The sequence below is a fragment of the Varanus komodoensis genome, unplaced genomic scaffold, assembly GCF_004798865.1.
Source record: "Varanus komodoensis strain SLA01 unplaced genomic scaffold, ASM479886v1 scaffold14_1, whole genome shotgun sequence".
In the NCBI taxonomy this organism is placed as follows: Eukaryota; Metazoa; Chordata; class Lepidosauria; order Squamata; family Varanidae; genus Varanus; species Varanus komodoensis.
In genome coordinates, this window is record NW_025335438.1 from 12,551,797 (window position 1) to 12,566,626 (window position 14,830).

The window sequence follows — 14,830 nt, forward strand, 5'->3', positions numbered from 1 at the left end:
AAAGCCCAACAATGATATATGATTTAAATTTGAAATGGTTAAAATTGTAAGAGTATTTAGTATAGTGTTTGATTATGTTCATTACCATTATATTAACTGTATTATCTATGTAAGTTCAATTAATAAAATGTATAAATTAACCAAAAAAAAGACCAGCATCACTTAATTCTCAAGCAGGAGTGATGAGAATCTGCTGGGCAACACTGCCCAGTCGGAGACTGCACACTGCAGCAAATTCCCTCATGCCACCTCTCTCACATGAGCAGCGAGGCAAGAGGCAGCTGAGCAGTGGCAGTGGTGCCTGGTTAGGAGCTGCATACTGCAGCAGATTCCCTGGGTATGCAACCAGAGTGAAGCTCCTCATAGGCCAGCAGCAGGAACAAGAAGTAGCTGAGCAGTGCTGTGGAAAGGAGCAGCACCACTCAACTGATTTCCCTCTGCCACTTTGCATGCACCAGAGTGAACCACTTCATGCACATGAATGACCCAGCTCTTTTTTTCCCTGCCGGGCTTCCTCAGTGATTTGTCAATCAGTGTGATTCTCTCAGTCTTAGATATTACCTCCTCTTGTCACAGTTGACAGTTTCCTGCTGGCCCTCCCCCACTTCTGAATGGTGAGAAGAACACTGGAATTCCTCTCAAGACACTGGAGAATTGGCAGCATCTAGCTTCAGAGTGCTTCTGACCATAACTTACCACCATTTGTTGCCATAGGCTTTCATGAAAAACACTGATAATTTTAAAACTACCTTTCGTTTTCCACCAATCCAGGTGAGACAGTGGCTGTGCTGAACCGGTGCCTGGCCAAGGTAATGGGCTGCATGAGGGCCAATAAACTGAAGCTCAATCCAGACAAGATGGAGGTCCTGTTGGTGGGTGGTTCGGGACTCGGGATGGGGGATTTGGGCCTTGTCCTAAATGGGGTTGCACTCCCTCTGAGGGACAGAGTTCGCAGCTTAGGAGTGCTCCTCGACCCTGAGCTGTCTTTAGAAGCCCAGGTGACAGCGGTAGCGAGGAGCACTTTCCTTCAGCTTCGGCTGATCCATCAGCTGCGTCCCTTCCTGGAGAACAATTGCCTGGCGACAGTGACACATGCATTGGTAACTTCCCGATTAGATTTCTGCAACGCGCTCTACATGGGGCTACCCTTGAAGACGGTCCGGATACTTCAATTGGTGCAGAATAGAGCTGCCAGGCTGCTGACGGGGACTGGACGTTGTTCTCATATAACCCCAGTTCTCCGTCATCTCCACTGGCTCCCGATTGAAGTCTGGGCCCAATTCAAGGTGTTGGTTATGACCTATAAAGCCCTCAACAGCTTGGGCCCTGGGTATCTAAAGGAACGCTTGTGCCCATATATGCCCTCCCGCCGCTTGAGATCAGCAACAGATGCCCTTCTCCAGGAACCCTCTGTGAATATTAGGAGGGTGAGTACCCGGAGGAGGGCCTTCTCTGCGGTGGCGCCCCACCTATGGAATACGCTCCCCAGAGAGGTCCGCCTGGCACCGTCATTATTCGTTTTTCGGCGTCAGGCTAAGACCTTTTTATTTAAAACTTATTTTAAGTGTTAATTTATTATGTAGGATTTTTTTAAAAAAATTAAGCCGAGATGCACCGGGTTTTAATATTTTTAGTGTATAATTTTTGTATGATTTTGTATGTTTTTGTTTTTGTTGTGAGCTGCCCCAAGGCTTTGTTGCGATGGGGGCGGCATAGAAATGTTTTAAATAAATAAAAACTGTTGTTCAGAATTTTACCAAGCCAAATGAAAGGCATACAACCTCAGCAAGTCTGAATACATAGAAACAGAGCGAGTCAGAAGGGACCTCCCAGGCCATCTAGTCTGACCCCCGGCTCCACTCACGACATGCCCACCAATACTTTAGTGGTTCCCCCCAGAATTTGAAAGAAATCTATGATATGCCAAATCACAATTTGAGCAAAAAGGTCTAGAACCAATTTAACATGTTTTAAAGTGCTGTGTCTGTAGCAATTTTAGCTGGGTTGGTTTGAACTTCTGTGCAACTGAAGATCACATCAGACAGATATGGGTCACAAGTTTCACATTATGAACAATGTCCTTTACCTAAGAGTAGATTTGAATCTCTTAATGGCTGGGGCTTTTTATTGTAACTCCACCTTGGGGGACCCTTGAGTCCCTTTAATGCAACCTATTCTAAGGCTACAATCCCATGGACATTTAATAATAAGGATCATTGCACTCAGTTACATTTACTTCTTGATAAACCTTCTAACACTTGTGTTAAATATATTTGGTGACATATTCATAGCAGTAGTTGAACTGTATGAGCTAACTGCTTTTTAGGAGTCACAATAAGCATTACAGCCATCTTAATCCTGAACATATGCTGTCCCTTTGTGGTTTTCTAATTTCACAAACTGTGTTCTTCAAAACCCTTCCCCATATAGAAATTTTTTTTAGTTAACTCTTGAAGACGATTTAGATATTTGATAACACAAACAACCTCTGAATCCATACAAGGAGTTACAAGGGAGGTAACACAGAGCAAGTAGCAAAGTTTTTGATTGGGAAAGGGAGAGGCTGGAAAGAGAAAAGCAACCGCCGTTTCTACGCGTCGATTTCTTTAAGAAGCCATTCAGCGTTGTTAGGCAACCGGAACACAACAAGAACGGAGGCCTCTGAACAGTCCTTGCGAAAACAGATCCCATAGTACGCACTTTTCTGTAGAAAAGCAGTCTCCGGGACTTCAGAGGGCACCATCCTTAATCCAAAATGGTAATTCCACGTACACACTCCCAGCCAGTCAGCGAAACCTTGTGAGAGGCATTTACCCGCCTTCCCCCAAACTCTTTAAAGATGTATGCCGATATTTCCTTCAGACTCCTTGTAACAAAGGAGGCAACTACTTACCTTCCTACTTCTTCCAAACTAGGAGAAGGAATGCGCTCTCCCTCAACACGCATACGCGAACTTTCTAGTCCTCATCAGAAAGTGACCCACTTGTTGTGGGGGGAACCGCATCCCCGCTCCCCCGCACCGTTCCCTCACTAGAAGAACACGTCCAACCGCCGGTCTTCGCAATCGCTACTGCTACCACCCGTCGGAACCTGCCTGGTCACTCGCCCGCTCCAGAGAGGCCCAGCCGCCGTTCGGCTGTCAAGCGGCAGCTCCCGCCGACTCTCCAGTCGTTCAACTGCAGTCGCTCCCGGCTCCCCACCTCGTCTGGGAGGAGCCAACCCAACTGCTGGCGAAGTTGTGTGCAAATGGCTCCCTCTACTGTTTGGGACGAGGCGCCAATCCTTTAATAGGGGCCAGAAGAAAACTTTTTTTCTGTATTGCAGGGACGAGCGTGGAGGTCTCGAATCGCGTTTGAACGCTTTTCCTTATGTGCGTGAGCGGCACTTTTCAGGTGAACATAATAAAAGTTGGACTAGCCGTTCCGTTTCTTTTTTCTTGCATTCCAGAGGAGCTCACTGTAATGCTTGTGGAGGTGATTTTCGTTTCCTAATTTTGCAACTCACCATGGTTTTTTTTCCCTCATTTTCTGGCAGTAGAGTTACCAAGTTTCTCCATAAAATAGACCAGATAATTTTTTTGCTGATACATACACATACAAGGGAGTGATCCAAGTGAATGGATACCTCGTGAATGAAGTTTAAGAGCAGTGCACTGCGAAGTAGAGCACGAAAAGCACCTCAGTAAATGGAAAAGAGCTGGTCATAATAGAATTGTCAAAATGTTCCTATTTTTATTTTCATGTATTTGATATTTCAAAACAAATCACAAAGTAATTAACAGGATAAACACAAAGAATATTTGCGGTAAATAGCGGGTTCGTAATCTGTTGTGCTCTATGCAGCTGTAATTTTTGTTCTTCTAATTCCAGAAATCCTTTTTAAATGTGATGCAGCTGTTTGTACCAGTAAGACGACATTAACAGCAGGTTTAAGCAATACGTTAAGTATAATAAAGAGTTAAACGTATGTAACGTGTTTTTCTTGCTGTCCGCTTCTCGTATTTGGTTGTCTTGAGCCGCCAAGTTTATCGTGACCTGACGTAGTGAAAGGAGCCGTTTGTCTTCCCGCGGGAGGCCAATTCCACTGCTTTTCGTTAGGGGGCGAGCTAACTGAACGCGTCGTGCAGAGGATGGAAACGCTAGCTCTATTCCCCTCCCAAGATATATCCTCCCACTTCCGTGGTGCTTGGTTCGCGCCGCTGCGGCAAGCGGACTAGAAGGCGTAGGCCATCTGGGCGTTTATTCTTGGGCTGGCCGGCTTAGCTGGCTTGGCTCTCGGCCTAAGGAACCATTGACATGGCGGCTGCCGGCCCTTCCGGGAGTGGAATTGCCCAAAAGACATGGGAGATGGCCAACAATATGCAAGAGGCGCAAAGTATCGATGAAATCTACAAGTACGACCGCAAGCAGCAGCAGGAGATCCTGGCGGCCAAGCCGTGGACCAAGGAGTAAGTGGGCACATGGGCAAGACGGAAGGGAGGAGGAGGAGGAATGCCCTCTCTCTTGGGTCTGATTCTCGGCCCGACCAGCGTTAAACTGGGCTTTGCAGGCTGTGATGTAACTAGGGCTTGCACGTTGGTGGCAGTGTCCAGGCCTCTCAGTCCAGCCCTTCCCATGACCAACCAAAGAGTGGCAGGTGATGAGGGCAGCAGAAGTAAACCCGTTGATTTAAATGCATGTAAAATGCAAAACTGCACATGCTCAGGAATTATAGTTTAAATCAAGGTCGCCAAACAGTGTTATTGTTCTTAAGTAAAAGGACTGTAGAATAAATTGTGAAGGAAGAGAATTATTAGTTGTGTGCTTTACAACTAAGGTAACACATGGTTGTTTAACGGAGACACCCATGATATAATTTAAGTCCAGTGTCTAAAATTATTTAGATGCACCACTGTTTATTGTTTCTGGATGATGCCAAAAGGTTCAGGCAGAGGTGGTAAGGAAAGGGTGTTTACTTGGTCCACATATGAACTCATGGATGATTAATCTTAATTCACTGAAGAGGTTAGAAATAGCAGAGAAAAGGTATGGAAGGGGGAGTTCACAGAACTCTGGGCAATTTCTACCATAGTATGGATTCAGTACAAAGAGACAAGATAGGAGAGGGAAGGGTGGTAGAAATAACACAACTTGGCAGTTGTTTAGATGTTAGCAGAGAGGAGAAAATAATGGAGCCAAGGTGAATCCAATGAAAGGAAGGAAAGCTTCCTGTATCAGCACACATATGTTATGTTATGATCCCTTGGTGTTTTGCTAGAGAGAGGCAGGCTTATGAATTTGAGAACTGGCTGCTTCCAAAGTGCAAATAATAATACCTAATGCAGTATCTTAGTGTAATTGTATTTGACTTTATTTTAGACTTTATAACCTGCACCTTCATCCAAAAAATGGATTGCAAGGTTGTAGGCCTAAAACGTTTAAATAGTACAAAAGTAAAACAAGAAACATTTTGTATATGCTGTAATGTGTAGGGTCACAAGGTCTCTTTGGGGAGGAAATAAGCTCTTTTTGAGAATGGATTCTTTAATTTCCCTTTGTCTACTTTTCCAAGTATTTCCATGTATGTGAGATTTGAACAATTGTTAAATTAAGAGGCTAAAAAGAGCAGCATTCTAAATCTGGAAGGAAGAAAGAGATCTGTCATGTGATGCAAATCTAATTCTGTTGGTAGGGCTTTCATTCATTCTAATTGTATTGTTTAAAAGATGGATATACTGTTCAATAACCATATTCTCAGAATAGCTTATAGCAAAAACAACTAAAATATGTACAGCAAATCCATAAAACAACATTTGTAAAGCACCCAGATAAAATAAATAAAAAGTAGAAACAGATTAAAATGCATGAAAGTGCAATTCTGTGGCTTGTTCCTGTGGGATAGTTTGGAGTCCCTACCCTGATCATAGAAAAGTTCTCTGAGAAGTCTATTCCATAGCTGGAAGGTCACCACCCAAAAGGACCTTTCTGTAGTAGCAACCCACCACATTTTCCCTGGCAGGGGCACCTAGAAAAGAACCTTAAAAGATATTTAAAGCCCAGGAACAGACACAGGGAGAGAGGCAGTCCTTCACATGCTCTTGTAATAACCTGTAAAAAACCTTAAAGCAAGCCAGTGTGTTGAACTGGGCCCAAAAATAGACTTGGAACCAGTGGCATTATCAGAGAACAAGCATCATATACCTGTACTGCCTGATCCCAGTTGACAATGTTGAATCTGTTTTCTGAACTAACTGAAATTTCCAATCATTTTTTAAAGGCAGCCCCATCTTTAATACATAGCTCTAGCCCAAATGGACATTGATAGGGATAATGTGGTCTTAGTAGTCCAACTTGGGTTGTAATTGGCTCACTAACTGAAGATGAAAAAAGGTGTTCCATGTCATGGAGGCAACCTGCACCTCCAGTGACAAAGATGGATCAAGGAGTAGCCCGAACTCTTGAGTGGGCTGGACATCACTCACCTGTGTAGGTGAATATTCTACTAATAATCCCAAAATCCATGATTAGCCAAATGCTTTTATAATAAAAACCAAATAAACACAGAAGCTTTCCAGATTTTATCAAGCAAAATCTTATAAAAAGTTTGGGGAGGGGGGGTTGACAGTGTTGAAGTTATAAGCTCTGAAAGTCTTAAGGTGGAGTGAAGTAGGAGCTAGAGATGTAAATCTGTTAGCTTCTACTGAGCATCATGCATGTCTCAGTTTACACCTAGGACTGATGGAATTAGCATACATATAATGGCTGGCTACCCCAATTTTGAAAATATAAAATACAGTTGTTACCCAGCTTTTTCTCTAATCTGAGGCAAGACATAGTTTGCTTAGTATATGGAGAACAAAAGCAAGAAACATTGGAATTTTTATATTAGCAAGATTAGTGATTGCATTTCATATTGTGCCGTAGGTTAAAGAAAAAGAAAAGCACAAGCCAAATTGGATAGTGTTACCTAGTAGCTGGAGAGAAGCCAACTCTCGAAGACTAGACTTTGATCTTAAAAATAAGTTGATACTCATTTTTCTTCAACATGAGTTGAGCCTTTCTCTCCTCCTCCTCTATGCTTTTTTAACATCTTACCTGATGAAGAGATCTAAAGATCTCAAGACCTTGCCCACCATTTCACTGGAATTTTTCTTATGGGCCAAAACAGTTTGTTCTATGGCTACCAACAGTGCATCTTACTGTGTCTGAATTGAGTTTTAATTTACTGTTTCTGGTTAGCAGGATGAGCACTCTTTCTAGAATAATTTCTTACCTAATGCTTGTATTTCTCCCATTTTATTTTCCTGTCATAATAGTTCCTTGTAGTTTAAAGATGTTTGATCTTGTTGTTGCAGTCATCACTATTTCAAGTATTGCAAGATTTCTGCTCTGGCTCTCCTAAAGATGGTCATGCATGCTAGGTCAGGAGGCAATTTGGAAGTGATGGGCTTAATGCTTGGAAAAGTGGATGGTGAAACTATGATCATCATGGACAGCTTTGCTTTACCAGTCGAAGGCACTGAAACACGAGTTAATGCTCAAGCCGCTGCATATGAGTATATGGCTGCATATATTGAAAATGCAAAGCAGGTAAAAAGAGACGTCTGATTTCCTTTCAGCAATTTAACATGTACCAAAGCAGTCTGAAATTGAATTGGGAATGGAGGACACTGAGCTTGTAACTTCTGAACAATGGATGTTGCCTTACAACTCTATCTGGCCTCACTTATACTACCAGTTCAATATAAACTTGGGCCAACTTTCATTCAGATCAATCTTTGCTTAGAGTCCACATGAAACATTTCTTTATGCACATACTTATAGGTGTGTTTTCTTAATTTTATCTATGTTTTAATTATCTTAGGGATTTCAAGGAGGATGAGGAATTCAGTCCTTCCATTTAATTACTGCATTTGTCAAATGCACAAGGCTCAAAGTTATTAACTAGTAATATGGTAGCATGCATATTTTTATCCTGCTTCTAGGATTCCTGGTGTCATCTGGCTGGCTTTGAAGGGGAAAGGATGCAGAACTGGATAGGCCTTTTTAATGGGACTTTTCTATTCATGCACAATTTTATTTTTTAATGAAATCTGTCATTTAATAATTTTCCCGAAGATGACCATGATCATGCTGAAAAAACTGCCTTTTTAATAGTGTGCTTTCTTCCCTCCCACCTTCTTTGAAACCTCTGGTTAGGTTGGTCGTCTTGAAAATGCAATTGGCTGGTATCACAGCCACCCTGGTTATGGCTGTTGGCTTTCAGGAATTGATGTCAGCACTCAGATGCTTAACCAGCAATTTCAAGAACCATTTGTGGCTGTGGTTGTAAGTACAGTATCAGAACTTGTCAAACTCTAGTGTTTGATTCACAATACGTTTAAATCATATTGCTGTGAAAATATTGGACACTGGGTGGGCAGTGGTCAATTCTTCAGTTTAATTTCTGCATTTGTCAAGTGCAGAAGAGGCTCAGAGTTATTTATTAAATATATGGTAGCATACCTACCATGGCTTGTTGCTGGGTTATTTGGGGTTACTTGCTTCCCTCTCAACAAGCTATGCTGCCCACGTTGGGACAATATGACAAGCTATGCCTGAGACAAATGGCACCCACTGTGGCTTGTTTAAACTGTTGTGATTGTGCAAACTGAGCCACTTCCTTTTATACTTTACTGAATGTCATATGCCATGACATTCCACGGAGTAGCGGTTCCCTAACTTTTTCAGTCACAGAACCTTAGCCCTAGCTCTCCCCCTGATTTTTACTAAGCATTGTGAACCCACCACATTTTCCTTCTTTCATCTGCTCCTATTGCCTGAGTGCTTTGCACAACATAGTAAGTTTGGAAATAAAGAGAAAATATCTGAAATATAACAAATGAATAAAGCAATTATATGGTAATATCCCAAATGAATTCTTTTGATTATTCCCTCACGCAGTAGAGTCCTAGGAACCAAATTACTTGATGCATTTCCTTGTTTGCTGCTTGGACACCAACTGACAATCAAATAGTTGGCCTCATGTGGTTTCATTTTAAAATCTGTTTTAAATTTGATTTTTGAGATTTTTCACAGAACCCCTCTGAGGCTTTTGCAGAACCATAGGTTTCTGCAAAACACAGTTTGGGAACTGCTGCCATAGACTACCTAAAGATTCTCTTGCTATTGTAAATGTTTGCTATGATTTTAAGTGCAAGGTTGCAATAATCAAAAGTAAAAGATAATATATTTAGAATTTAATTTGTGTATTACTACTTTCAGTAATTATATCTTGAAATATTGCTGAATTTCCATTGTGGCAAGAGATGAAGCATCATCAAGAGAAAAAAAGCTAAATGTATTAGTCTTTCACTGCTCCATGAATGTTATAATTTAAATGGAGGTTTCTTTTTCTTGCTTTTTTCTTTAAAAGTGCAATTTAAGGCTACAAGTCAGAATGCTTGATTTGATATATAAATAAAGTTATGTTGACATGATTTAGACAGTTTCTGTAAAAAGTAAATTGGAGATTAAATTATGATAATGGCCTTTAACTGCTTCTTGGTGAATGCACTATATGTTTTAAAAACCCTTTTAAATATATTTTACAGATTGATCCAACAAGGACAATATCTGCAGGTAAAGTAAATCTTGGAGCTTTTAGGACATATCCTAAGGTAAGGATCAAATAATATGTAATAATATTATAATATGCAATTGTAATACAAAAAAACCTTAAAGTCTGAATTCAGTTGTCTGATAACTTCAGATTCTTATTTGTTTCTTTATTCATCAGGGCTATAAGCCACCTGATGAGGGCCCTTCAGAATATCAGACTATACCTCTTAATAAAATAGAAGACTTTGGAGTACACTGTAAACAGTAAGGAATTATTTTCTAACAAAGAAGTTTTAGAATGTTCTCCAAGTTAGAAAAAAGTTATAGTTCTTCGAAAGTATTTAAGAACTGCACCTATTTCCTGTGTAGTCATGTTGAGGGTGGGTGTGTATGTGTGTAGTTTTTATTTTGGAACAAAGATAGCTATAAACACTGATATTAGATATAGTTCTTAATGCCTTTGACGAACTGTATTAAAAAGGTCACTGGTGAGACAAGGTAGAAAACTTATTCCTAGAAGTTTTTATCAAATAGCATTAAATATTATGTACACTCTTCAGTAAGACTCTCACTTTGGAAGTTTTCCTATCCTTTTTCTAATGAAACAGGTATTATGCTTTAGAAGTTTCCTATTTCAAATCGTCCTTGGATCGCAAGTTGCTTGAGCTTCTCTGGAACAAATATTGGGTGAACACTCTTAGTTCATCTAGTTTACTTACTGTAAGTATTATTGTGCGTTCTACTAAATACCAATCAGTAATGTGCTTCAAAATTCAACCTTTGAGATGTCTGTTCCTGTGTGTAGGTAGGAAGATCAATAGATAAGTGAGTCAGCAAAATATAGTGAATCTGCAGTATTACACTCCTGAAGAAACGTGTGGTGTCTGTGTTCCTGGATAACACAGGGCATTATCTCCCAATGAATGCAAATTTGGAGAAAGCTCTTGTACTGAATTGATGAAAAAGAAGGAAGTTGTAACTAATTGGGAAGGAGCTTCTGCATCTTTTAGGGAGGGCTGCTACTCTTTTTTAGTGGCTAAGGGTAAAATTTAATTGATTCTGTCCAGTTTTGGAATGGCATCCACTAATGAAGTGACTTCCCTGTGCTCCAATCTGCTTTGGAGATTTGGGGGTATTCTAAGGAATAGATTGTGGGCCTGCATAGGAAGGACCCACAATCAAAAGTTTTCCTGAGTTATGTTAAATGTAACCTTCAATATTCCTGAATAGCTATGAATGTATAACTTGCTACTAACAAAACAGTGAACTCTGAAAGAGCAGTAAGAATCAATTATTTGAATTGATATTTAATTCTATAAGTATTACCCCCCCAAAGGAATAACTAGATTGCAGTGATACTATAAATGTAAAGTTGTATTTGAGAAAGCCACTATAAATTGGATTGAGAGAAGTGCCTTGAAGCTGTTGCGTTACTTGAATTACTAAAATAAATTACTTAATATAATTTTATTGAAAAAAATTCCAAGACAGCAAATTCAAGTAAGGTATAAGACTAGGATGATTTAAGTATCCAACAGAGCAATCTTGTGGCCTGTAGACAGTGTTTAGACAGCAAAAGGATTGTTTGGATTCCCACTCTGATCTCAGAGCTTGATATCTGTACAGATCTGGGAATGGGTTTAGTGTACAATTCAGGGGATGAGGAGAGAAGACCATCACTGCCAAGATAGATATATCCTGGTAGTACCTCAGTCTCAGTCTCTTCCATTCTGAAGCACTGCTTTTATACAGCCAAAATCCACTGTCTAGAGCATGGTGGAAGCCCTCACCTTTGCACTTCTGCTTATGCAAGGATAGTGGTAATCCTCTAAATTTGGAGAGTTACAGGCATGCTTTGGGAATGCATCCTAAAGCAAAGCAAGGCAGTAGAGCAATTCTGCTCTCTGTGACTGTAACCCTGCTTTATGACAAAGTAACAAAACCATCAAAACACTTTCCAGTCAGTCCTATGATCAGTTCATTAATTAAACAAGTCCCACAAAATATGTGATTTAATTAATAGACATCTTACAGCTAAAAATTACGTCAGCTCGTTTTCTTGATATATTCAGTATATTCTTAATTCTCATATGAATTGCACAGATTATAGCATAATTAAATGTAGTTGCTTTATTTTCAAATGTCTGTTTCATATATATAATCTCATTAACTGTAAAAACACACTGTTACTTTTCTGGATTATTACTACTTGGTGGCTAGATGCAAGAAACAAAACTTAGAAGCTTGGAAGTATTTTTAAGCTGGCTACTTGCACAACATGTGGGTTATTCCAGAAAACAGTACAGATGACAATACTATTAATGTTTAAATGTCTTCCTTATGCAGAATGCAGATTACACCACTGGGCAAGTGTTTGATCTGTCTGAAAAACTAGAACAGTCAGAAGCCCAACTAGGACGTGGAAGCTTCATGTTGGGTTTAGAATCTCATGATAGAAAATCAGAGGACAAACTAGCCAAAGCAACAAGGGACAGGTAATGTCATTTCCATTTTGGGATTTGTTTAAGGAAAAAAGTCTTATCGCTGTGATGTAAGCTCTGAAATACCAGAATTCTTACGTTTTGGGGGTAAATGTAAGAAATGAACAATTGTCTGATAGCATTTGTTTTCAGTAATTATAATGCTATGATGCTTGAATGTAGTACTCCATAAGGAGGGTTCCTTTGCATTACTGCCAAATGTCAGTGGCCGGTTTTAGCAATTATGTGCCTGTCCTGTTCCATCTCTTCTGCTTAGTTGTTGTTTTCTGTCTGCTTTTTTACAGCTCCAGTAATCTCTTACTGCATGGCTTTACAGAAACCTTGCACACCTTTCACTAATGTTTTGTCAACTCCCAAATTATATCATTTATTTTTCCATTTTCATTATATTAATTATCTATTCGTATATTGCTGGCAGTGTAATTAAGTCCCCTGACTGGAAAAGGCACGGCTGAAGTTCAGCAAGACACTGTTTTGCTTGACAAACCAGTTTCCTGGTCAACTCCTGGAAGAGCTATCTTTGTGAAGGCAAAAGACTAGTCTACCTGGACATTCTGATAGATAAGGGATTCTTTGCTCTGGCCCTAGAAAGGGTCCTCAAAATACAGCAAGTGAGAAATGCATTCATATCCCAGCATACTTGATGTGCCTGGGCTGTGGCTACTTCAGCAGTGTTCTTAGCTAATGCCCATCTGACAGTTATTTGTAAAGCATTTTTTGTGGTATAGTCCCAACACTTAACACAAGGTAAATACAATACCTTCACCTTTACAGGGGCAGACTTTTGGAGGAAAATGCTAGAGCACCTTTCTGACTGGAGCCATGTATATTTACTTACTCAAAAATGGGGCTAGCTAGTGGATAGGGCATTGTTGGATGCCTCTCACACCAAACTTAGAAAAGAACAAGTGATTGTTCACAATAAAGACTATTTTTGGTTTCATATGACAAGAGAAATCCAAGCCACACCCTAGTACCTAGCGAGCAGGTACACCCTGACATGTTGAGCTCTACCATGTTGTATTGGTAGGAGAAAGCTTCCTCATTTGAAGTGCTCCTTTTTATCTTGTCTTAGCTTAGCCACAGTGTGAAACTGGGTCCCGAGTTTCACCAACCGTAAAACAAACCCTGTAGTTACTGCCCTTCCTGGGCAATGGGGGAGATGTAACACATTGTTGAATGCCTCCATCACACCAAGTTAGAAGGATCTTTTACAATAAGATCCTGCTTTATTTCCAGTCAAGAAAATTTTAGCATTTACTTGGTCTTGTTTTGCACTTTCTTACTAACTTCCCTCCTCTTCCCCAGGTAGTTGTATGTGGTTTCATGGCAGACTTTCATCTTGCTTTAGTAGGCTAGCTTTATAATGTAAACATATGAAGCTGCCTTATTCTGAATTAGACCTTTGGTTCATCTAGGTTAGTATTTTCTTCCCTGATTGGCAGGAGTTCTTCAGAATTTCAGACAGGCCTTTCTCAGCCCTGTCTGAAGATGCCAAGGACTGGATCACTGATCTGTGGCACCTTAGAACCATTTCTGGGTTTAATGGCATAAAGAAGTTGGAAGTACAGTGAAAAAGATAAAAAATGAAAATTTTTAATCCGTATATATGGTACTTTTCAAATGATGGAGGGCAGGTCCCTACCCCAGGTGGCTGTCAAACTAGCCCTTAATTTAACCAAGACAATAGACAAGGGAATGAAAATGAAGAGGTGTAAATCAGAAGAACATGCAGTTATATCAGTTACACGTAACTTTGGCCCATAAAATATATTTGGAGAATTCAGAGTTCCTGTATCTGTCACAGATACCTAAACTATTGACTTAGTACAATAGAATGTCTTCTTTGTTGTAGATCGGATGTGTCAGACTCATAATGTCTGCAGTTGTGTTCTTACATACAAAGAGTGTTTCAGTTTACCTTTTAAAGCAAATAGATTTGATAGTTGACTAAATTGTTGTGCCTGCTTTTTCATAATGGGACAGTTGAGGATATTTATGAGGTTATGGGCACTGTGAGCTCCTAAGATATCAGAATGACTTGCAATACAGTGACAGAATTACATTTAGCCAGTTTTAAATTTATGCTTTTATTTTTCCTTCAGCTGCAAGACCACCATAGAAGCAATCCATGGATTGATGTCTCAGGTTATTAAGGACAAACTTTTTAATCAAATTAATATTGCTTGAAGTAGATCAGCTGATATGTATCTTCAAGACCAAGAGAGACGTACCTACTTGGACTTGTTCATTTGGGAACTGAAACCAGAATGGAAATCTTCAGTTAATTTGTAGTACTTTAAATCATCTCTGCCACTTCTTTTGCCCAGTTTTAAGAACAGGGCTCTGAAATTTATTGTAACTCTGTTCTTTACCATAACGTTTTGGTTGTTGCTTCAAAAGAACAGTAAATGTAACTCTTTCTGGATGGTGGAAGTTTACAATTTATCTCTTTGCCATTCTGCAATAAAGAACTCTTTAAAATGGCCAGCTGCTTTTTCCTTTTTCTTTGTTTAATTTTATCTCTGAATTGCATCATTCTTTCCCATCCTATTTCATAGAACTCTTGAGCCAGAAACTGTAAATTGTTCCTTGATTTGACATACCAGTCTCTCTGGCTTTCCAAGTGCAGTAAATGCTACACAGTCTCCCTGCAGTATATGATCTGCTCTTCATAGTCCATGTCTTATTTTCTGAAAACCCAACCTTTCTAATCTACACACACAAATCCATTTGTGGATATATTCATTG

The 14,830-nt window shown here is 39.9% G+C and overlaps 2 protein-coding genes across 6 annotated transcripts in view; one reads left to right on the top strand and one right to left on the bottom strand.

Moving 5' to 3' along the window:
• Nucleotides 1–3,175, bottom strand: part of CSPP1 (centrosome and spindle pole associated protein 1) — an 83,778-nt gene extending 80,603 nt beyond the window's left edge. For all 5 annotated transcript variants that reach the window (XR_006414080.1, XM_044424070.1, XM_044424069.1 and 2 more), the window contains exon 1: nt 2,894–3,175. Coding sequence is in view for 4 of the 5 variants with exons in the window: in XM_044424070.1 (XP_044280005.1) it covers nt 2,894–2,946 (53 nt within the window). In the remaining variant the exon portion in view is untranslated. The remainder of the gene's footprint in view (nt 1–2,893) is intronic.
• Nucleotides 3,176–3,937: 762 nt separating this feature from the next.
• COPS5 (COP9 signalosome subunit 5) lies at nt 3,938–14,566 on the top strand. Its single transcript, XM_044424313.1, has 8 exons — nt 3,938–4,447; nt 7,334–7,568; nt 8,178–8,306; nt 9,572–9,637; nt 9,757–9,842; nt 10,187–10,298; nt 11,925–12,073; nt 14,185–14,566. The coding sequence occupies exons 1-8, from the start codon at nt 4,296–4,298 to the stop codon at nt 14,267–14,269; spliced, it is 1,014 nt and encodes a 337-aa protein (XP_044280248.1). The 5' UTR covers nt 3,938–4,295; the 3' UTR covers nt 14,270–14,566.
• Nucleotides 14,567–14,830: the final 264 nt, after the last annotated feature.